The sequence below is a fragment of the Podarcis raffonei genome, chromosome Z (assembly GCF_027172205.1).
Source record: "Podarcis raffonei isolate rPodRaf1 chromosome Z, rPodRaf1.pri, whole genome shotgun sequence".
NCBI classification, from domain to species: domain Eukaryota; kingdom Metazoa; phylum Chordata; class Lepidosauria; order Squamata; family Lacertidae; genus Podarcis; species Podarcis raffonei.
Genome location: NC_070621.1, coordinates 50,767,869 through 50,791,895, shown reverse-complemented (window position 1 = coordinate 50,791,895; position 24,027 = coordinate 50,767,869). Strand labels below are relative to the sequence as shown.

At 47.3% G+C, this 24,027-nt stretch overlaps 2 protein-coding genes across 8 annotated transcripts in view; one reads left to right on the top strand and one right to left on the bottom strand.

Annotated features, from left to right (window-relative positions):
* LOC128406711 (P2R1A-PPP2R2A-interacting phosphatase regulator 1-like) overlaps window positions 1–24,027 on the bottom strand; it is a 328,756-nt gene that overhangs the window by 268,840 nt on the left and 35,889 nt on the right. For 2 of the 5 annotated variants that reach the window (XR_008328588.1, XM_053374315.1), the window contains one exon: window positions 19,038–19,354. The exons of 2 other annotated variants lie outside the window; for them this stretch is intronic. Coding sequence is in view for 1 of the 3 variants with exons in the window: in XM_053374315.1 (XP_053230290.1) it covers window position 19,354 (1 nt within the window). In the remaining 2 variants the exon portion in view is untranslated. Of the gene's footprint in view, window positions 1–19,037; window positions 19,355–19,662; window positions 22,202–24,027 lie in introns of those variants that run through there. One more of the 5 variants, XR_008328589.1, reaches the window with a different exon arrangement.
* Window positions 11,678–22,962, top strand: MOSPD1 (motile sperm domain containing 1). Of its 3 annotated transcripts, none has more exons than XM_053374320.1 (6): window positions 11,678–11,812; window positions 14,477–14,748; window positions 15,091–15,166; window positions 17,292–17,509; window positions 21,485–21,672; window positions 22,488–22,962. In XM_053374320.1, exons 2-5 carry the CDS (start codon window positions 14,595–14,597, stop codon window positions 21,634–21,636), a joined length of 600 nt encoding a protein of 199 aa, XP_053230295.1. In that variant the 5' UTR covers window positions 11,678–11,812; window positions 14,477–14,594; the 3' UTR covers window positions 21,637–21,672; window positions 22,488–22,962. The 3 variants fall into 3 exon arrangements, with proteins under 3 accessions (XP_053230295.1, XP_053230293.1, XP_053230294.1); XM_053374318.1 differs by having other exon boundaries at window positions 11,685–11,812; window positions 21,511–21,672; XM_053374319.1 differs by lacking the exon at window positions 11,678–11,812 and adding an exon at window positions 12,737–12,756 and having other exon boundaries at window positions 21,511–21,672.

The following is a 24,027-nucleotide window of genomic DNA, read 5'->3' as shown; positions in this document are numbered from 1 at the left end:
ATAAAACCTTTGGAGGTTTCATCTGAAGAAGGCAATGGAATAGTATCCAGGGTTTAATGTGAACCAGGGCTCAGCCAAAATTATCATTTCTTCCCTGACACCCATCCTGGGAAAAATCTGCTCAAAGGAAGGCAGATGAATAAATGAGCGAACCGTGTTTCGGTGAATGGCTCAGCGCTGGAACTTGTGAAGTCCTGAAAACTGGGATTTGTCCTCTTTTCCTTTCTTTTCTTTAAATAATTTTTATTGCATTTTACATTGTTATCTTTTCCACAAATATATCTTAACAAATAATAACAGATTAAACCCCCCTCAACTTCCCCTTTTGGTTTTTTACATGAAAAAAATGGTCCTGCTTACAATACTTCAGTACTATATTCTTAAATGAAATGTTGTTCTATCCTGACATTCTATCATTTCAATGTTTCTGTTGTTAATTGTCAGTGTCTACTCAAACCCTGTGAGCGAGTCCATTTCTTTACATTGATTCTGTATATACAACATAAATGGTTTCCAATCTTGTCTCAAAGTCTTTCAGTTCATTTCGCCATTTCAGCAAATTCCACCAGTTTTTTATCACTTTTCCATCTTTGGGTGAATAAAACCCTCACCGCAGTTGTAGCTGACGTGTCCTCTGATCATGTGCAGAGTGCAACCTTCCGCCACCCCACCCCCGCAATATCTTGTTCTGTTCATTGAAATGCCTTCGCTGCATTTTGGCTAGTTGCAATATCCAGTTCAAAATGCTGGCAATTCTTTTCGATGGCTAGTTTGTTTTTTTTAAAAAAACCTTTCTAAACCACCCTTCCTAACATAAAAAGATATACAGCTGGCTGTGACACAAGGGGGGTCTTCTCTGTGAGATTTCCAATGGGCACAGAAAGAACGGCGCTATTCTGAGGATCTGAGAGAGGTGGCCAATTCCATCACAGAGCCAAGGAACACATCGCACACTGAGAGCCAGTGTGGTGTAGTGGTTAAGAGCAGTGGACTCGTAATGTGGTGAACCGGGTTTGCGTCTCCGCTCCTCCGCATGCAGCTGCTGGGTCACCTTGGGCCAGTCACACTTCTCTGAAGTCTCTTAGCCTCACTCACCTCAAAGGGAAAGGAGATTGTTAGCCGCTTGGAGACTCCTTTGGGTAGTGATCAAGTAGGATATCAAATCCAAACTCTTCTTCTTCTTCTTCAAGGGCAAGAGCCAAGCATTTAAGATCATAGAAAGTAAAAGAAAAGTGGCACATTAATTCGCAACGCACAGGAACCCTGCTGGCAACAACATTGCCTCTCTTTGCCACCTTCTGTTAGGAATTTGTTTTTGATAAAAAGAAGCATAAACCAACTCTCCCACAGGAACATGGGGTGGGAGGGCGAGGAGGAGGGAAGGGATGCATACTTTTTATTTATTTATTTTTATTTCTTCTTACAGTATTACATTTTTTTAAAAAAGAACATCTTCTAACATTTCTTCCTTTACATTCTGTAAATATATTTCCAATTCCCAATAGACTGCGATCTACTCACAGTGTGGGAAAAACCTAGCAGTGATCTACCCATTGTTGTTGGACGGACCAAAGTTGTTGAGTTGAGCTGGGGGGGGGGGGACACACAGAATTGTTGAGCTGTTTTTGGGAAGCCAGAGTTGTTTGATCTTTTATTGGGAAGCCAGAGTTGTTTGATCTTTTTTCAGAAAAGCAAAGTTGTGGAGCTTTTTTAAAAGGAATCTAGAGTTGTTCAGCTGTTTTTGGGAAGCCAGAGTTGTTGATCTTTTCTTTTTCGGGGGGTAGGAGGGGATCACTGAGGGGCCGGAAATCTATCAGGATCTACCAGGAACACCCCATGATCTGCCAGTAGGTCGCAATCTACTTGTTGGACATGCCTGGTATATTTGATGTGTGTGTGTGTGTATGCAATATTAAAATAACAACAACAACAATAATAAAAACAACTTTCTTGGGCTCCATGATCACTGCAGATGGTGACAGCAGACATGAAATTAAAAGACACCTGCTTCTTGGGAGAAAAGCGACGGCAAAGCTAGACAGCATCTTAAAAAGCAGAGAGTTCCTCCTCAGGAACTGTCCTAGAAACAATACTCTTCACCCTAAAGCTGTCCTGTTAATGCACGGTCTGCTCCAGGACCCTAGCAACGCAAGCAAAAACAAGGAAAGGTCACGATTCTGGAATTAAGTTTGGCAAAATCCAGCAGAAGAAGGTGTGGTGGCCCTTCATATAAAGTCAGCCAACACCCCGTGAAAACTAATCTGGATCCCATATACGGCTCACGATTCCAGCCCTGGGTGGCTTTCTAGTTTTTTTCCATTGCTGTAATTCAAAATTATCTCCCCGCCGTGTATGTACACAGTTTAGATAGCTGCACAAAGGAGAAATGACTGAAGCGTTGAGGAATTTTTAGTGTCGAGAGGGAGACTGAGTGTGGGGTGGGCGAAGGACAGAGAGACAAAAGCTCCTTCAGAAGGCAAGGAGCAAGGAAAGCATTGCTACTATACGGTGCAACGTTGGTTTTCAAACGCTGCAAACCCGGAGGGAAGTGTTCCGGTTGGTGGACTTTTCCCAGAAGCCGAACGTTCTCCGTTTTGAGCACACTCAGGCCTGTCTCGACCTGGGGGTGCCAGGGGGTGTAGGGAACCAGGGCGCCGGATTCTGGGGGGGGGGCCAATGTGTACCTATTGCATACAGTGGTACCTCTACTTACGTGCCCCTCTTGTCACATATCCTTTGAGATACGCGCGCAGCAAGCCTGGAAGGATTGCGGAAACCTTGGGATCCGGCCAGATCTCCGGAACGGATCCCGCCTGCAACTGTACCAGCCCCTCTCTATTGGCAGCAGTGAAAAGCATGGGAGTGAAAGTCCCTGCCCCCACCCTCTGCCACTCTGTTAGTCCATGGCGGCAAATATTCCTGATGAGTAAGGAAACTAAAAGCTTTGAGTTTGCCCCCCCAAAAAAAAAATTGGGGGTGGCTAAACTAAATGACAAAAGTAGGCAGCATTTTAAAAATCCGAGACATCACCTTGCCAACAAAGGTCCTTATAGTTCAAGCTATGGTTTTCCCAGTAGTGATGTATGGAAGTGAGAGCTGGACCAGTGGCGTAGCGTGGGGGGTGCCAGGGGTGCTGGCCGCACCGGGCGCAACATCTGGGGGGGGCGCGAGTCCAGAGGGAAGGGACAAGTTCCTTCCTCCGCCGGGCTCCCCGCCGCCACCACCAGCCTTGCGCCCTAGCGCGCACGCCCCCCCGCCGCCGCTGCGGCTGCGCTCCACTCACTGCTCACAGGAGGAGCAGCCGCTGCAGCAGCGCCGCCGCCGCCACCGACGCCTGGCCGGGCACGGGCAGCCTCCGCACCCCGCCGCCGCCGCCGCCATCCCCTCGGCCCAGCCACAGGCGGCGGCTGCTTCTGCCGACTGGAAGGGAGGAGAGCTCTGAGGGGCCTCGACGCGCCCTGCCCTCCCCAAAACCCTCCGAGACGAAGCCGGCGGGCGGGCGAGGGTCTCCCGGCGGAAGGGGGCGCCGCTGGCTCCGGCTCTCAGCGCAAGTCTCAGCCGCGGGGGGGGGGGGGGGCGAGGACGGAGCGCGGCTGGAAGCCCCCGGACCTGGCCGGGAGGAGGAGAGGCGCTCGCCAAGCCCGGATCTGGAGCGCCTCGGAGCGCGGGCTCCACCTACAGCCCAAGGAGAGGAGGGGGCGGGAAAGCGCCCGAGGGGAGGGGGCTTCGGCTGCCTCGGCCCACGGGGGCTCCGCAAATAATAAATTTAATAAATTCCTGCTGAGCCTTTGGGGGGGGTCCTTGGCTCCTTCGCTCGCCCCCAGCCCCAGTGGCGTAGCGTGGGGGGGTGCAGGGGGGGCCGGCCGCACTGGCCGCAACATCTGGGGGGGCGCGCTCGCACTCGAGTGCTAAAATCCACGGGTTAGGGGGCGCAAATTACTTGCCTTGCCCCGGGTGCTGACAACCCACGCTACGCCACTGAGCTGGACCATAAAGAAGGCGGATCGCCAAAGAATTGATGCTTCTGAATTATGGTGCTGGAGTAGACTCTTGAGAGTCCCATGGACTGCAAGAAGATCAAACCTATCCATTCTGAAGGAAATCAGCCCTGAATGCTCACTGGAAGGACAGATCCTGAAGCTGAGGCTCCAATACTTTGGCCACCTTGTGAGAAGAGAAGGGTCCCTGGAAAAGACCCTGATGTTGGGAAAAATGGAGGGCGCAAGGAGAAGGGGACGACAGTATTCTCGAAGCTACAAACATGAGTTTGACCAAACTGCGGGAGGCAGTGGAAGACAGGAGTGCCTGGCGTGCTCAAGACAGCCCTGGTTCTGCTTCTGATTTGAGTGCCACACTTCCGCTTTGAGTGTTACGCTGAGGTCTGTTTTGTGGTCTCCAAAAGAGGTTGAAAGATCTCAAAGCAAATCTTTAAAAAATGTAGTACGAACAACGGCAACTGGGAAGCACTGGCCTGCGAGCGCTCCAATGGGAGAACAGCCTTGTGGGCTTTGAAGACACTCAAACTCGAGACGCAAGGAAGAAACGGGCGAAGAGGAAGGAAGCCTCGCTGGGATCAACTCCCGCCCAGAAACCAATGTTCCCACTGTGGAAGGATGTGTGAATCCAGAATTGGCCTCCACAGTCACTTACAGACTCACTCTTAAAATCCATATTTATGGAAGAAAATCTTACTCGGCTAAGAGGGATCGCCGGAGAAGGAGGAGGAGGAGGAGGAGGAGGAGGAGGACAACAACAACAACAACTTGTCCTATTGCAGGCAGGAAAGCAAAGTGACTCTGATTTTTTATTGTGGAAAAGTACAGCTTTGCTACCAGAAAGAGAACTGGCTTTTTCATGCTTGCTGGAAGAAAAAAAAAAGCAATTTTCCTGCTTACAAATGTGCAAAGCAGGATTTAAAACAAAATGGTGAAGTAAATTCTAGACTGCAATATGCCCTTTTGTTATGTTGTAAGCCTAAAGTGGCTTATCTCCTGCCAATGAAAACGCAGGAGCTTGAGGAGTTAAAAGTCCAACACTGATTGCAAAGCAATAGGTTACAGCCAGATTGTTCTGCAAAAGTGCAACCCCGCCCAGTGGTTCTGGTAGTGGTGTTGATAAAGTTTCAAACAAAGGATTTCAGTTTCCACTGGTTGTATGAAGCATATCCTACTGCATTGTGGGCAATGTGAGGAAGGGATTAACGGATCAAACCCTTCCTGGCAAATTTGCCGGGAAAATCCGAAGTCCCCCATATTAAATATCTTTTGGAAGACAGGTGAAATGATATTACACTGGTCATGGCAAAGTTTCTCTCGGAGGTTATAAGAAACAAATATCATTATGCCCTAGATCAGGCATGGCCAAACTTGTGTCCCCCCCAGATGTTTTAAGACTGCAGTTCCTATCATCCCTGACCACTGGTCCTGTTAGCTAGGGATGATGGGAGTTGTAGTCCAAAACAGCTGGAGGGCCAAGTTTGCCTATGCCTGGTGCACACCATCACCTCATTTTATGTTTAATACACATGTGTAATAAGGAGTGGCCATTTGTGCCGATTCAGGTTTGATTCTCACCGATTTCTGTCAATTAAGCTTGGATTCCCACCGTATGCTGTTACATCAGGCATCTTCAACCTGCAGCCCTCCAGATGTTTTGGGCTACAACTCCCATGATCCCTAACTCACAGGACCAGGGGTCAGGGATGATGGGAATTGGTCCAAAATATCTGGAGGGCCGAAGGTTGGGGATGCCTGTGTTACATTGTGTTAGTGTGCATGCCGTTTGCACCATGTAGCGGTTCTAGCTTTGAGCTGTATCTTTGTGATCCACAATTAGCTGTACAGTGGTACCTCTGGTTGCAAACGGGATCTGTTCTGGAGGTGGTCTGGCTGCATCCCGAGGAATTTGCAACTGGAGGACGGCTTCTGCGCATGTGTGCGCGGCAACAACCAGAAAAATATAATAATAATAATAATAATAATAATAATAATAATTATTATTATTATTATTATTATTATTTATTTGTACCCCGCCCATCTGGCTGGGTTTCCCCAGCCACTCTGAGCGGCTTCCAACAAAGATGAAAGATACACTAAAATGTCACATATTAAAAACTTCCCTGAACAGGGCTGCCTTCAGATGTCTTCTGAATGTCAGGTAGATGTTTATCGCTTTGACATCTGATGGGAGGGCGTTCCGGGTTTGCTGCGTTTGCATCCCAAAAATTACGTATCCAGAGTAAGCAGAGGTACGACTGTATTCCTGCCCCAATTGGGGGGGGGGGCAGCAACTTGCAAAATCCTCAGTTTCATAAAGCAACAGGTTACCATAACTTTCCTGTTAGAAGTACACTGAAGGATTTCTAGGGATACACATTATGACATTTATTTTGACCCTTTGGGCCACCACCACCACCACCGCTGAAGCACGATTGCTGTTCTCATCCTGAAGCAAAGTTCTTAACCCGAGGTACTATTTCTGGGTTAGCAGAGTCTGTAACCTGAAGCGTCAGTAACCTGAGGTACAACTGTATATCAATTCTTGGCAAACGTAATAAAACGGAGACAAATGGAGACTTGGCTTGCTTTTCCAAACAGGAACGAAGTATAAGCACGGGGCCTCGGAAGAGGTTTCCAATGTGTTAGTCACTGCAGAAGAAGCCGCGGGGAGAAAGAGCTTTATTTGGAAATGTTGGAAATGGAGGGACACAAAATGGGAGGGTTTTGGCCGCTTCGCTGCAAAGCATGTTTGGAAGAAGGCGACAACTTTCACCCTAAACGCTTGCTTAGGAGGCTCCTCCTCAACACCAGACAAGGAATCGTCTACTTCCTTCAGAGTGTTGTAAGAACTGTAGGTCTCCAAGATATAAATTCAATGTTCAATAATGTACAAGGCAAACATGTACATAAAGATGTAAACCACGTGTCTGAAACAGCACAAGAAGACCATCCTGAAACCATTTGGACTCTACCCAATTGACCTCACATGTTCTTCTGCAGGGAGGAAAGCAATGGGGTCACTGGCAGGTCACTGGCTCCCCCCAAAGAAGCTAAACACCTTTGACTCGCCTAAAAAAGCTCAACATTTTTGCCCTGCACTCCCCCAAAACGGGACTTTTCTCCTCCCTAAGTAAAGCTCAACAACTTTGACCTGAACCCCCCCAAAGTGAGTAGATCACTGCCAGTTTTTAACTCTGTAGGCAGATTGCAGTCTCTTGGGAGTTGGCCACCCCTGCAAATAATTAATCAAATATTAAAACCTTGCCAAAACAGGGCTGTCTTCAGATGTCTTCTAAAGGCCAGAGAGTTGCTTATTTCTTTGAGATCTGATGGGAGGGCATTCCACAGGGTGGGCGCCGCCACCGAGAAGGCCCTCTGCCTGCTTCCCTGTAACTTCGCTTCTTGCAGGGAGGGAACCAGAAGGCCCTGGGGAGAGGGACCCTGGCGTCCGGTGTGGAGGCACTCCTTCGGGTCTACTGGGCTGAGGCCATTGAGGGCTTTCAAGGTCAGCACTGACTCTTTGAATTGTGCCTGGAAACGTCCCGGGAGCCAATGCAGGTCTTTCAGGACCGGGGTTATGTAGTCTCTGCAGTCCCAGTCCCCAGTCTGGCTGCCGCATTCTGGATTAGTTGTTGTTTCCAGGGCATCTTCAAAGGCAGCCCCACATAGAGCGCATAGCAATAGTCCAAGCAAGAGGTAACCAGAGCATGTGCCGCTCTGGGCAGGTAGGGTCTCATCCTGCGTCCCACAAGGAGCTGCCCTGGACACAGAATGGACCTGCACCTCCATGGGTCTAAAATGACCCCCAGGCTGCGCAGCTGGTCCTTCAGGGGCACAGTTGCCCCGTTCAGGACCAGGGAGTGCTCCCCACCTGCCCACCCACAACAGGACTTCTGTCTTGCAGGATTCAACCTCAACCCATTAGCAGCCACCCATCCTCCAACTGCCTCCAGACACAGGACCTTAACTGCCTTTACCGGTTCCGATCTGAAAAAAGAGGGTACCATCCACATACTGATGAATGCCCATCCCCCAACCCACTGGTGATCTCTCCCAGCAACTGCGAGAACAAGCCAAGACGGCGAGCAAAGCTGGAAGGTTTTGAACTTTTAGGTTTGCTATCTTTTGCTTTCTGCATTCGCAGGGCCAAAAACCTTCACACATCACCTTCAAAGTGAAGGAACTCACACACTCCAGACCAAGTTGGGAGACTGTAACCAAATATGGCAGCTTCTGACGGCGACAGCTCCCTGTTTTGCAAAAGGGTTTGGCACCACCGAGGATGGGAAAGGAGAAACTGGGCTGGAATTTATGGGGGAAACCTCGGCAGAAATACCAAAATGGGGGGGATAATTCTGTTTACAAAGGCCTCTGTCTAAATATTTGACACAGAATTAAAAATTCTGCTCTTTATACTCCGTGACTCTTTGGCTTTTGTTAGTGTGAGCTGTGGGTTCTTTCTAAGCCATAGGATAAGAGCAGCACACACCCCACATTTCCTAAAACAGGCATGTCCAACAGGCAGATCATGATCTACTGGTAGATCTCTGACCCTTCAGTGATCTACTCCCCCCCCCCACAAAAAAAAGCTCAATAACTTTGCCATTCCTAAAAAAAGCTCAAGAACTTTGGCTTTCCTAAAAAAGCTCAGCAACTTTGGCTTCCTAGCAAAAAAGTGGGCCATCAGATTAAGTTCCACTATCGGACTGGGGATTCAAGACCCTCCACTGTGTTTTATATAATCAAATTTTGATTGTGTTTTGTGTATATCGCAATGCTCATTCAGTTTCATTCATTCATATATTCAGTTCCAATCATTCAGTTCCATTCACTCATTTGCTCCCTAAAAAAAAGCTCAACCACCTTGGCTTCCCAAAAAAACTGTTTTTTCACAGTGAGTAGATCACAGTCTATTGGGAGTTGGATGTCCTAAAATAACGGGACCAAGTTCATTTCCAAAGGATTGATATTTGCCATTCTGCTCAAACTCTGCTGTACGGGCTCTTGTGCTTAATTTACTAGTGTTATTAGAAAACAAACCACCAAAGAGGGGACGATTGTTATGAGCTGAATAAACTGCAATAAATTGCCAGTCCTCAATACCTTCCCTCACTTCCTTCGTTGTAGCCTTGTGCGTTACACTGACATTTGCTGCCATTTTATTGTATTGTAGTTTATTGTACCACTGGTCCCATGAGCTAGGGATGATGGAAGTTGTAGTCCCAAAAGAGCTGGAGGGCCAAGTTGGGCCATGCCTGCAAGGGTTTGACTTTACTCCCAAAGGCAGCGCACTCTTCCTTCGTCTTACAAGACAGGCGGATGACTTTTTTATTCACATTGCAATCTGCTTTCCCATAGATATATATACCACATTTTTCTGTCTATAAGACGCCCCCATGTATAAGACACCCCTTATTTGGGGGGACTCTGATTTAAGAAAATGGGGGGAGATGCCCCCCGTGTATAAGACGCCTCCAATTTTGGACATTATTTTTTAGGGGGTGTTATGTACTGAGTTGAATAGGATCCAAACTGCAGCAGTCTGATTGGTCCTAGAACAATAGGATTCAGAATGCAGCAGTATGATTGGTCCTAGAACAATGCAGCAGTATGATTGGTTGGCAGGAACCACCCAATCATGCTCCAGATATAAGTGAATCCGCAACCTGATTGGCTTACAGTAGAATTCCGGAATTAGCCAATCATGTGCAGCCCATTGTGTAAATAATGTATATAAAGCAGATACTTTGAGGGGACTTTCATTCATTCCTCCTCACCACTATGAGCTGAATAAAGAGCATGAAATCACTTTGCGACTCTGAATATATTTCAGGGGGGAAACCTAGTCTTATACACGGAAAAATACGCACTCAAAGTGGATCAAAACATGGCAAGAATCAAAACCCTCTGCAGGCATGGCCCAACTTGGCCCTTCAATGAATGAATTTATTATTACAGTCACAGACCAGTTCTGGCTCACTTACAATCTCAGGAAAATCATAAAAACACAAGAGGGATACATTGAATGGCAATTGGGTCTAACAGGGACAATACGGATATAGCAGTAGTTAAAAACATGTAAGTTAAATCTTAACTTGGAAGAAGCGGACAATTTGGATCCCTTCCAGTTGTGATCCAGGCCTCACCATGGGACTGAAACTCCCTTGGTCGCGCCTGTCGAGGGGACAGAGGGCAGGTGGGTGTGGGGGACTCCCTGGTCCTGAATGGGGTAACTGTGCCCCTGAAGGACCAGGTGCGCAGCCTGGGAGTCATTCTGGACTCGCAGCTGTCCAAGGAGGCGCAGGTCCATTCTGTGTCCAGGGCAGCTCCATCTGGTACACAGGATGAGACCCTCCCTGCCCGCAGACTGTCTCACCAGAGTGGTGCATGCTCTAGTTATCTCCCGCTTGGACTACTGCAATGCGCTCTATGTGGGGCTGCCTTTGAAGGGGACTTGGAAACTACAATTAATCCAGAATGCGGCAGCTAGACTTGTGACTGGGAGTGGCTGCTGAGACCACATAACACCGGTCTTGAAAGACCTACATTGGCTCCCAGTACGTTTCCAAGCACAATTCAAAGTGTTGGTGCCTAGCCTGAAAGCCCTAAACGGCCCCATCCTGTATACCTGAAGGAGCATCTCCAACCCCATCGTTCAGCTCAGACACTGAGGTCCAGCTCCTAGGGCCTTCTGGCGGTTCCCTCTGTGAGAAGTGAGGTTACAGGGAACCAGGCACAGGGCCTTCTCGGTGGTGGAGCCCCCACTGTGGAACACCCTCCCATCAGATGTCAAAGAAAGAACCAACTCTCTGGCTTTTAGAAGACATCTGAAGGCAGCCCTGTTTAGAGAAGCTTTTAATGCTTGACACACTATTGTATTTCAATATTTTTCTGGAAGCCGCCCATGGTGGCTGGGGAAAGCTAGCCAGATGGGTGGGGTAGAAATAATAATAATAATAATAATAATAATAATAATAAGTCACTAAATAATAATATTTCACTAAAATATAACCTAAAATTGTCATTTAAGAGCTTAATCATTTTGGTAGCACAGCTTGTTCCCTAAGTTTTATGGCAGTCGCACGGAATTTGGCCACCCTGAGCGTGATCTCTGGATCCTTGTTCTCTACCAGGAGTTTTAGACATTGAAGTTCGGACCCATTTGGATAGCAGGGGTGATAAATGCCGAGCGTAACAAGACATGAGAGACAGTTTCTACCTCCATCAAGCCGCAGGGGCAGACTCCTTCTGTGTATCATGGATTACCCGCGAATCTGCCCTGCAATAAGGCAGATGGCAGCATGTTGAATCTGGCGAGGCCCTCCAGCTGTTTTGGGACTACAACTCCCATCATCCCTAGCTCACAGCGGTCGGGGTGATGGGCATTGTAGTTTACAAACGGCAACACCAGCAATTCGTTCCGATAACGAATTAGGGTGGAATGGTGGCAGCCCTGAAGGAAGGGGGTCCTCCAGCAGTTCGGGGACTACATTGCCCATCGTCCCTGATCACTGGTCCCGTGAGCAGCAAGCGACGAGGGGCGGGCCCGAGCGAGCCCTCCTCTCTGCGCACGCGTAGAAGCTCCCACGCCCCCTCCCAAGGACGCCGAGAAGAAGCGCCGCCTCTCGCGCCTCTGTCGCCCTTTTCCCGCTTTCCACTTCACGTTCCCGGCAGCCCTAGCGCCTGGTGACGCGAGAGGGGCGGGGAAATGGGCGGGCCCGTCCGCTGAGGCGAGGGAGAGAGGCGGAGAGGCGGTGCTTCCTCGGCGGCGGCTGGTGACCGAAAGAACCCGGAGGCGGAGGCGGGTCCGAGGGGTGAGAGAGGGCAGGGAGCGAGGGTCCGTCGTCGCCCAGGAGGGTCCTCAGGGATCTCATTCCCGGCGAGGGGCCTGTTTGGGGACTACAACTCCCATCATCTCTCACCGCTGGCTACTGGTAGCTGGGGATGATGGGAGTTGTAGTCCCCAAACAGCTGCGAGGCGACCCGAGCCCGAAACAAAAGCGGGCCTCTTCGGGCTTGAGGGGAAGGGGCTGCGCTGCGCTCCTCTGCGGCTCCGGTGGGGCGGCGGCTCGCCTCAGCCTGAGCGTTCGCGCGCCCCCCGCCCCTCGGCGTGGAGTGGGCGATCGGGGGTCTCTGGCCTGGGTGGGGGCTTCCTGGGGGAAATGGCTCTCGAAAAAGTAGATGACCATCGCTGAGGGCGAGGAGGGCCTGGCTGTTTTGGGGGGGGGTCGTCGTCGTGCCTTTGGCAGAGTTGCGTCAGAGATGACCGCCGTAGCTGTTTGGGGACTACAGTGCCCATCATCCCTGGCCACTGGTGCTAGAGATGATGGGATTTGGAATCCAAAAAACAGCTGGAGGGCCAAGTTGGGCCATGCCTGGGCCAGAAAGGGATGAAGTCTGTTGCGAGAGAGAACAGTGGTGTCCTTGTTCTACTGTCCTGGACTACAATTTCCATCATCCCTGACCACTGGTCCTGTTGGCTAGGGATTATGGGAGTTGTAGTCCCCAAAAGAGTTGTAGGGCCAAATTTAAGGCATGGCCCAACTCGGCCCTCCAGCTGTTTTTTGGATTCCAAAAAACTGCAACTCCCATTATCCTTGGCCACTGGCTAAGTTTGGCCATGCCTGCTAGCAGTGCAAGGGGTCTGGTAGCTCTGTTAAAAAGAATGCCAGGGTTGGCCGCGGCAGCCCCTCACCTAGAGGGGGCTTCAGCAGCAGCAGGGGCCGTATCCTCAGAGAGAGCACGTATGGATCCGAAGGTTGGACTCTGCTTATGTGTGTCGTCCCCCCCCCCCCCGCTCATTTTTTGTCTGCTGTTCCGGCCAATCGGGACAAGATACCCCTGCCGCTGTAAACACTAATGTGACGTGGCAGCGTTTTGTCAAGGGTGCAAGCTAGATTGGAGAGGGCCGGAATCATGTCTCCTCGTCTACAATATTCCGTTCGGTTTGTCTCCCATTCATTTCTTTGGATTTCTCTTCGCTGCTTGGTGTGCCTGAAACATATCTGGAGGAACGTGCTTCGTTAAGCTCCTTGGCCAGGCTTCCTCAACCTCGGCCCTCCAGATGTTTTGAGACTACAATTCCCATCCTACTAATTCTTGTTTTGATTGCATTCTAATTGACGCTGTCGTCTGGCTAGTTCAAGTTTTGCCAGTTTTGAATTGTGTGAGTAGATCGCAGTCTCTCGGGAGTTGGCCAATCCTGCTTTTTCCGATAACAATGACGTGATTCGCAAATGTGGCAGGATTGCAATTTTCAGGATTAATTGGCATGGGTGTTGTGAATAGCTGCTGTGGGATCTCATAGATGCATAAAAGCTTTTGGCCTACAATTCCCATGACCCCTAACGGGACCAGTGGTCAGGGATGGTGGGAATTGTAGTCCCAAAACAGCTGAAGGGCGCAGTTTGGCCACCACTGCTCTAGCTCAGGCATGGCCCAAGTTGGCCCTCCAGCTGTTTGGGCTGGGCATCCATCAATATGTGGATGATACCCAGCTCTACCTCTCTCTTAAATCAGAACTAGTGAAGGTCCTGTGTGAGTGCCTGGAGGTGGTTGGAGGATGTATGGCAGCTAATGGATTTTGGTTGAATCCTGAAAAGACAGAAGTACTGTTCTTGGGGGACAGGGGTCGGGTTGGTGTGGGGGACTCCCTGGTCCTGAATGGGGCAACTGTGCCCCTGAAGGACCAGCTGCGTAGCCTGGGGGTCATTTTGGACCCATGGAGGTGCAGGTCCGTTCTGTGTCCAGGGCAGCTTCATCTGGTATGCGGGATGAGACCCTCCCTGCCCAGAGCAGAACATGCTCTGGTTATCTCCCGCTTGGACTATTGCCATGCGCTCTACGTGGGGCTGCCTTTGAAGATGACCCGGAAACTACAACTAATCCAGAATGTGGCAACCAGACTGGAGACTGGGACTGCAGAGACTGCATAACCCTGAAAGACCTGCATAGGCTTCCGGGACATTTCCGGGCACAATTCAAAGTGACCGTGTGGACCTTGAAAGCCCGAGGGCCTTAAATCCGGCACTGGCATAGATAGATAGGTAGATAGATAGATGATTGACAGTTAGATATAAGATGGATAAATAGATGATAGATAGATAGATTAGATAGATGATAGATAGATAGATAGATAGATAGATAGATAGATACATAGATATAGATGATGATGATAGATAGAAAGATAGATAGATAGATAGATAGATAGATAGATAGATGATGATAGAGAGATAGATAGATGATAGATAGATAGATAGATGAGACCCTACCTGCCAGAGTGGCGGTTCCCTTGCTGCGAGAAGTGAGGTTACAGGGAACCAGGCAGAGGGCCTTCTCGGTGGTGGTGCCCACCCTGTGGAACGCCCTCCCATCAGATGTCAAAGAAATAAACAACTATCTGACTTTTAAAAGGCATCTGAAGGCAGCCCTGTTTCAGGAAGTTTCTTAATGTTTGATGCTGTCTTGTGTTTTTATAGGTTTCCCTATAGGTTTGCCATAATGCTTTCGGATTCCTAAATTGCTGTGACGAGACGTGTGGGGAGACAAAGCCTTCGGGCGTGCAGAAGGCGCAGTGGCGAGGACGACTCGGAGCCAATGCAGCAGCAAAAAAGGCAGCCAGAGTTAGTGGAAGGAAACCTTCCTGTCTTCCTATTCCCCACGGAGCTTATATTTTATGCGGACGACCAGTCGACCCATAAACAGGTGTTGACTCTCTATAACCCCTATGAATTTGCCTTAAAATTCAAAGGTGCGTCTCAGGTACAATTCTATTTAAGGGTTTGCTTCGGGAGGAGGGATTGTCTCAACTTCCTTTTATTTGTTTTCTGACCTGCCTTTTGCCTGAAGGTCCGTGGGTGGGTTACAAGAACTTGGATAAGGCATGGCCCAAGTTGGCCTTCCAGCTGTTTTGGGACAACAACTCCCATCACCCCTAGCTAACAGGACCAGCGGTCAGGGATGGTGGGAATTATAATCCCAAAACAGCTGGAGGGCTGGAGTTCGGTCGTTCCCGATGTTGAGCTTCGCTTCTGTGCCAGTTTTCCTTGTGATTGGCTGACATCGGATAACGGCCCCTTTTCTTTTCTTTCAGTTCTTTGCACAACCCCAAATAAATATGTCGTGGTCGATGCAGCGGGCGCGGTGAAGCCTCAGTGCTGTGTTGACATGTGAGTAAAAAGCTGGTTTTTGGTTTGTTGCTTTGTAATGAATAGCAACCACTAAGCTGCCTTCCAGAGGCCATTCGTTAATTTATTAGACGTATAGTCCACCCTCATCAAGACATCTCAGAGTGGGGAAATCAAAAAATAAAAAAATTGTCCAGTGGCACCTTAGGGACCAACTCAGTTTGTTCTGGGTCTAAGCTTTACGTCGGCATGTGCCCTTCTTCAGATACACAGAAACCGAGGTCTAGCATGAAAGAGGCCTCCCAGCGTTCTCACAGGCCCATATAAGAGCAGCGCACACAGTTGGGCCTGACGAGTGTTTACTGTTCCCGACCCTAATCCTGCGGAAAGCCATCTAATTGGATTTGAATTTGATCCTGACTTGTTTTCAGGAGGTAATTTCGTTATTGCTTGATTTTATTCCAGTGTTACATATTTGGTGTTAGCCTCCCTGAGCCCAGGTTCGGACGGGGAGGGCGGGATACAAATAAAAGTTTATTATTTATTATTATTAACCAGACCCTGATAGATAGTGGGAGGGTGGGGCGGGGTTTTTTCTCCAAAGGGTAGTAGGACTCAATGGGTATGGTCAACCTGTGGGCGACTGTGAACGACTGCAATTAGTCTGACAGGACCTGACCCTGTGCTCCGGGGACCAGTGTGGCTGGCATAGCACTGGGTGGACGTGGTCAGCAGGGGACCGATCCACTGTCCCTCGGACCTTGTGGGGGGCCGGACTAGATGGGGGGGGGGATGAATGAATTCCTATTCCCCACAAACAACCCAGAGATGCATTTTAAATAAAAGGGCATATTCTACTCATGTAAAAACACGCTGATTCCTGGACAGTCCGTGGGCCAGATTGAGAAGGCGATCGGGCCGGATCCAGCCCCTGGGCCTTAGTTTGCCTACCCATGGTATAAAGGAATACAATATTGATCTAGGAAAGAAAGTTTTTATAAAACATCGCAGAAATAAAATGATACAACACGCTTATGAGAAAGGGAAAAAACATGGAGAGGATGGGTAGTCATAGGTTTGTGAAGAAACCCCATAATTGAAACTGTATGTATCTTTTGGGATCACCGATAGCTTTACAGTGGTACCTTAGTTTACGACAGGCATAGGCAACCTTGGCACTCCAGCTGCTTTGGGACTACAATTCCCATCATCCCTGACCACTCATCCTGTGAGTTAGGCATCATGGGAGTTGTAGTCCCAAAACAGCTGGAGGGCCTAGGTTGCCTATGCCTGGTTTATGACCATCATCTGTTCCGGAGGTCCCTTCGTAAACTGAAACAGGTCGTAACCCAAGGCATGCGTTTGCCAATGGGGCCTCCAAAAATGGGTCATTGTCCAAAAAATGTGTTCGCCAACCAAAAAAGTTGTTTGTAATAAAAAACCACGGGTTGTAACCCGAAAAAGGTTCGCAAACCGGGACGTGCACATCTGGGTTTGAATCGATGGTCATTCAAAACTGTCGTAAGCTAGGTTGTTCACAAACCAAGGTACTAATAGAAATGATTATGATGACTTGTTGTGCATATATAAATAATGAGCTGTTTATAAATATTAGAAGCAAGTCTATTTAGTATGGCGATGACAGGCTTCCTCAACCTTGGCCCTCCATATGTTTTTGGCCTACAACTCCCATGATCCCTAGCTAGCAGGACCAGTGGTCAGGGATGATGGGAATTGTAGTCTCAAAACATCTGGAGGGCCGAGGTTGAGGAAGCCTGAGATAAGGTAAATAGGGTGATTTAGAAATGCGGAGATAAAAGTGATTGCATATGGTAGTCAGGGAGGAGAACGGGAGAAAGTCAAAGCTCAATTTGAGCAAAGATATATGTGATGAAGAAATTTTATTTGGTTGTTTGTTATAAAGCAGGCATCCCCAACCTTTGGCCCTCCCGATGTTTTGGACTGCAATTCCCATCATCACTGGCCACTGGTCCTGTTAGCTAGGGATCATGTGAGCTGTAGGCCAAAACATCTGGGGAGCCGCAGGTTGGGGATGCCTGTTATAAAATAAAAAAGAAAATTTAATAAACATTATATTAAAACAAAAAAAGAGCAATAACGCGTTAAAAAAGGAAATGTGGCCATTCACGTCCTCCTCCCATTACAGCGTGATCCGTCACAGAGATGTCCGACCTTGCCACTATGGCGTGATCGACAAGTTTCGGCTCCAGGTCTCCGAGCAGAGCCAGAGGAAAGCGCTGGGGAGGAAAGAGGTCATCGCCACTCTGCTTCCAGCAGCGAAAGACCCGAAGGAAGAGGAGGAGAAGAGGATCACGGCGCATCTGGCAGAGAGCGTCTTTTTCGAGCAGGCTTTGTGCCAGCCAGGTAGTTGGATGGTTGGAACACCATTGCTTTTTGGAGCTATAGACCTGCCTCTTTCTCTATTTTTATTATTATTATTATTACTACTACTACTACTACTACAGTGGTACCTTGGGTTACATACTCTTCAGGTTACAGACTCCGCCAACCCAGAAATAGTACCTTGGATTAAGAACTTTGCTTCAGGAGAAGAGAAACTGTGCAGCGGCAGCAGGAGGCTCCATTAGCTAAAGTGGTACCTCAGGTTAAGAACAGTTTCAGGTTAAGAATGGATCTCCAGAACGAATTAAGTTCTTTACCAGAGGTACCACTGTATTATATACCAGGGGTCAGCAAACTTTCAGCAGGGGGCCAGAGATGCATTTTAAATAAAAGAGCACATTCTACTCATGTAAAAACACGCTGGTTCCCGGACCGCCAGAAGGCAATTGGGCCAGATCCGGCCCCTGGGCTGTAGTTTGCCTACCCATGGCAGGGGCTGGCAAGTTTTTTTCATGGCGGGCTGGTCCACTGTCCCTCAGACTTTGTGGGGGGCTGGACTAGATTTTTTGAGGGGGGGGGAGAACGAATTCCTATGCCCCACAAATAATCCAGAGATGCATTTTAAATAAAAGGACACATTCTACTCATGTCAAAACATGCCGATTCCTAGTCCCAGTCCACCGGATTGAGAAGGCCATTGGGCTGCATCTGGCCCTCGGGCTTTAGGTTGCCTACCCTTGTTAGATGCATTTGTGAATGTTTACTCAAACCCTGCCAATGAGTCCAACTCTCCTTGTTGTCTCTTCATATATATCATAAATGGTTCCCATTCTCTTTTAAAGTCTTTGTTGTCCCTCTCATGTAATTTATCTGTTCATTTTGCTAATTCTGCATATTCCATGACTTTCTCTTGCCGTTGTTCTTTCTTGGCTTTCTTCCGTCTTCCGAGCTGGGGCTAATAGAATCCTTGCTGCTGTTGTTTCACGCATAAATAATTTCCAGTTGTCCTTTCTTATTTCTTATTTATTTAAGCATATTTACAAGCAGACAATATGGAGGCATTTCCCCAGATCTGCCGTATTAAGCAGCTGGTCCCTTACCTCCCTTGTCCTGACCTCGCCACAGTGACCCATGCGATGGTCACCCCCAGGCTTGATTATTGTAACTCGCTCTATGCAGGGTCGCCCTCAAAGCTCACCCAGAAACCCCAGCGGGCAGAGAACGCCTTGGCGAGGTTCCTCGCAGTGTCCCCGCTGCGGGACCACATCCACCCAGTGCTGTGCCAGCCGCACTGGCTCCCAGTGGAGCACAGGGTCAGGTTTCAGGGGCTGGTTTTCACCTTTAAACTAGGCTTCCTCCACCTCAGCCCTCCAGGTGTTTTTGGCCTCCAACTCTCATCACCCCTAGCTAGCAGGACCAGTGGTCAGGGATGATGGGATTGTAGTCTCAAAACATTTGGAAGGGGAAAGGCTGAGGAAGCCTGCACTTAACCCCAAAAACCAAAAAGAGTAAAGGGAAAGGGTGAGAAAGAAAGGAAGGACTACACCCATTTGACTTTTTAATGTTTTATTTGAGAATATTTACAAACAAACAAACAGGTACACACACTTCACCCCCCAAAACCAAAGACAGTAAAGGGAAAAGGTGAGAAAGAAAGAAAAGATGGAGGAGCACACCCATTTGACTCCCCTCCACCAGCACTTGTCACCTTGAGAGTCCTTTTAAGTTCTCATTCCCATTACATATTATTTATCACTGCAGTTACTTCTTTGATAGTATGATTACGGTGTAACATCAAGTCACCTTACAAGCTTAACCTTCCTCTGCTTGTCAATATGAAGAGGATGCCAGCAAGGTTGAACCTTTCTGTAAGGAAAACAAGGACTTTATGGTTCGGAAAAAAAGGAAACCTTCCTCTGCTTGTCAATATGAAGAGGATGAACTTTTCTGTAATGTGTGTGTGTGTGTTTTAAATCAAGTCTTACCTCCTGCTTCTCCCTGCCCTGCCTAGGTGAGGAAGGGAGCTGGCTGAGCACCATTTTCAGCAATCCCTCTCTGGAGCCAGCCCTTTCGCACCGCTCATCTTTCCCCTGCCGCCCTGCCTACCCATGAGAAGTGGCGGCAGCCCCTGGGAGGGTAAGCGTGGGGGATAGGGAGGAGGACTACTTGCCCACCTCGCCTCTTCTTCCAGCTCCCACCCTCCCTGGTGCTGGTTCTCTGGCCCTCCCCAAAGTCTGAGAGACAGTGGACAAGCCTGCAGCAAAAAAAAATTTGCTGGCCCCTGCACCTCATGGGAAGCTCAAAAGCTGAACCTGAGCATCCCTCTCCCCGCTGGTGGTTTTTGGCAATTGGTATTCAGAGGAACACTGTTTTCCTCCATTGGAGGTCGAACCTAGCCCATAGGTAGGCAAACTAAGGTCCAGGAGCCGGATACAGCCCAATCGCTTTCTCAATCCAGTCGGCGGACCATCTGGGAATCGTGTTTTGACATGAGTAGAATGTGTCCTTTTATTGAAAATGCATCTCTGGGTGATTTGTGGGGCATAGAAATTCGTTCATTCCCCCCCCCCCCCACTAGTCCAGCCCTCCACAAGGTCTGAGGGACAGTGGACCGGCCCCCTGCTGAAAAAGGTTTCCAATCTCTGAAGTCCTAGCCATTCTGGCTGGGTGGATTTGACGGGAAGCCCAATGTCAATAAAAGCAAGAATGTTTGGTGAAATGAAATGTTTAGGAATGAAGTGGATCTCATTTGAACTTTTTGTTAGGGTGGCCAAGACTGTGATCTACTCACAAAGTTAAGAACTAGCAGTGATCTACCCCGGTTCAGGTCTAAGTTGTTGAGCTTTTTTAGGGAAGCCAAAGTTCTTGAGCTTCTTTGGGGGGAGCCAGTGATGATGATGATGATGATTAATTTATAGCCCACCCATCTGGCTAAGTTTCCCCAGTCTATCAAGTGTTAAAAACAACACAGCATTAAATATTAAAAACTTCCCTAAACAGGGCTGCCTTCAGATGCTTTCAGATTTACCTGTTGGACATGCCTATGTTATACCATTCAAAAAACTGGGGGCAAAAAATATAAATTTTACAGCATGTTATTTAATAAGAGAAAATTACCTGAAAATGCACCATAGGTGGTATTTAGCACTGGAGAGATTGGCTAAAATGAACAGATCGCTTAGTAATAAGTGTTGGGAGATGCACAAAGCAGATTGGAACCTTCTACCATATGTGGTAGACATGTTCAGAGATCAGAAAGTTCTGGGACATGATCCATGAATAAATAAAAAAGTTACTAAGAACTTCACAAAGTAAAAGACCAGAAACATATCTTTTGGGAATATTGAACAGTGATATTCCAAAAGAAAAAACTCATTTTTTTTCTGTATGCAACATCAGCGGCAAGAATTCTAGTGGCTAAGTACTGGAAGGGTAACCAGGTACTGACCAAAGAGGAGTGGCTATATAAATTATGTGAATATTTGGAACTGGCCAAATGGACGGATATAATAAGACTAAAGCCAATGAATACAGTCCAGGAGGAATGGAATTGCTTGAATGACTACTTAGAAAGACAAGGTTCAAATGTAAAAATTTGGCTGTGTCTAGAATGACCTGGTGAATGGAAAAGGGGAAATAGACATATATACACATTTATATGTTCAGATGAAAATAATACTGAAATACAGATAAAATATGAAAGGTGAAAGGAAGTGCTGTGAGAGTGATGGAAGTCTATTATTATTTTGTAAGTCAGTGTTTATTGTAATGAAATATGATACTTTATTCTTCTTTTCTGTCTACTTTTCTTTGCATTTTTTCTTTTTCTTTATTTTTTCTTTCTGTTTTATTGGATATTATTCTTTATGTATGGTTTTGTTTTGATGTATTTACTTTGCAATATAATAAAGATTTTAAAAAAATGTTTTGTTATTTACTAAATTCAATAAGGGGGGGGGAGAGAAAGGAAAGGAAAGGAATTGCCCCTTTCCATAGTGTCAAATGCCTTTTCCTTTTTCCAGAAAACAGAATTGCCTCATCGGGGCCGAGTTTGCTCACCGTGTTCCTCGGAATCGTGTGCATTGCGGCTCTCATGCTTCCCACGCTGGGAGAAGGGGGTTCCCTTGTGCCTCTCTACCTCCACTTAAGTGTGAATCAAAAGTTAGTAGCGGCTTACGTATTAGGTACGCATCTTTTTGTCGTCATTTCGAAATAGGTTTTGGGGCCGAGTGTAAAAATGTAAATGTGTAAAGAAACGTAAAAAACAACCCTATAATCGAGTCACTGTGTGAGGGCCATGTCAGCAAATTGCAACCAGGGTGGATCAATGTTTTTTAAAATAGGATTTTTTTATTTAAATCGGATTTTGGAAATAAAATGTCTTTGGAGGAAGAATCTTTCTATAGTTTTCTGTTTAGGTTACATTATAGTACAAAGCAGGCTTCCTCAACCTCGGCCCTCCAAATGTTTTGAGACTACAATTCTTTTTCTCTTTCCAATCAAGTACAGCAGAAAAGCTGTCCAAATGGAAACAGTGAACTTATTAAACCTCACCATCATTTCATCCTTATCTGTCAATGTATTTCTTATAGTAGAACCAAATCAGTCATTTTTGATAGAACTGTAAAAGCTACTCTGAAAATTTACGATTCCAAAAAGGAAACCTTCCTCTGCTTGTCAATATTAGGAGGATGCCAGCAAGGCCGAACCTTTCTGTAAGGGGGAAAAAAAAAGATTCAAACCAAGTCTTACTGACTAGTGATTTAACTGATTGCAACTGAAAATAAATTTGAGCTCTCTGACATTTCGGCATTTGTAGAGAGATGAGTTGTGTATGTAAGATAAGTTGTGTATGTAAACCACGCTTCACAAATATTCACAAACGTGCTCCCAGTGAACAAGCTTTCATGCTCGTGTGCCCCACCTAACAAAACTCTTGGTGTGGGTTATTTCTCAAGTTAAGCCGAAATAACTGGCTTTTTTCTTCTGATTCTTGCAGGTCTCATCACTATGGTCATCCTGAGAACATGAGCGATAACACAATTGGATGTCCATCTTTTTTCTCCTATTTTTTTACTGCCTTTTAAATCCGCATCCTGAACGTGGGCCTCTGACCTCCATTTGGGTGCAAAAATCATCTGGCGATTTGCATCGCTCTCTTTTTTTTTTTTTTTCTTTTTTTGAAAGCAAAGTTTTAACTCCGTTTTCACCGGAAAGACTCACGCGCTCGGAGGTGCTTTTTGACTGATGAAATGGTTGAAGGAAAAGGAATCGAAAGAAGCTTTTCTACCTACGTCTACCGTGCAAAAAACTCATTTGTGCTTTCTTTTTAAATTGCATGTTTTTAAATTCAATTCAACTTCAGTGTTTGACCGCCATAGGAGCTGGCAGTTCTATCTGCAGTGTTCATTTGCCTGTAAGTATTGCAAATTTAAATACAGATAAAAACGCCTGGGTGGCGGAATTGAAAGCCGCTTGCCCGATGGTGGAAGCTGCCGTATTTTTCCGTTTATTTTTGGAGACTCCGGTTTAGGAAAACGGGGGGGGGGGGTGCCCAAAGCATGGGTAGGCAAACTAAGGCTCTGCCCAGTCGCCTCAGGATCCAGCCTATGGACAGTCCGGGAATCAGCGTGTTTTGACATGAGTAGAATGTGTGCTTTTATTGAAAATGCACCTCTGGGTGATTTGTGGGGTATAGGAATTCATTCACACACCCCCAATAGTCCAGCCCCCCACAAGGTCTGAGGGACAGTGGACCAGCTCACGGCTGGAAGTTGCTGACCCCTGACACCCTTTTTAGAAAAGGAGAAAAGAGGACAAGCTTTTGCAACCATACAACTACACCAGATGAATTGTTGACTGCCAAATTGGCGACACAGATTTTTTTATTTTTTAAAACTAATACATTATAGTGGCCGGATCCCAAGGTTTTTGCAACAGGAGGTGCCTGTTCTGTGCATGCGTGTGGCGCAGTAGAGTGCTTCTGTGCATGCGGCAAAACCCGGTAAAATACTTCCAGGTTTGTCGCTTACGTATCCCGAAGTTTACGCAACCAGAGGGTTAGGTAAGCTGAGGTACTGCTGTATCTGCACTTCAGGGCATGCATAGCAGGCGCAGGCGTGGCCCTCCAGCTCTTTTGGACTACGACGCCCATCATTCCTAGTTAACAGGACCAGAGATCAGGGTTGATGAGAAGTGTAACAGCTGGAGGGCCAAGTTGGGCCATGCCTGTAGTAGGGGATAGCTCCTTCCATTTCACATGACAACTACATCTTGTAACTTGGTCTACCAATTGAGAAGAGGGTTTGCCAATGGAAACCTATTCATTGATTCTATCACTACTGTATTCTCAAGCGTGGGTGCCAGTGGTGAGAGTTACAAAGTGTGGGGAAACACGCTAAAAACATCCTTAAAAAAAGCTCAGCAACTTTGGGGTAAAACTGTAAAAAGTAGCTCTAAAAATTAATAATCTTTTTTTAAAAAAAATAATATTGATTTTTATCCACTCTAATCCATGGACATTATTGTGAAGCCTTTGG

Excerpts from the sequence above, each read along its gene's own strand:
- MOSPD1 (XM_053374318.1), top strand. The coding sequence starts at position 14,595 with ATGCAGCAGCAAAAAAGGCAGCCAGAGTTAGTGGAAGGAAACCTTCCT. Across the intron at positions 14,749-15,090 it reads ATTTGCCTTAAAATTCAAAG|TTCTTTGCACAACCCCAAAT; the intron begins GTGCGTCTCAGG and ends CTTTTCTTTCAG. Across the intron at positions 15,167-17,291 it reads CCTCAGTGCTGTGTTGACAT|CGTGATCCGTCACAGAGATG; the intron begins GTGAGTAAAAAG and ends CTCCCATTACAG.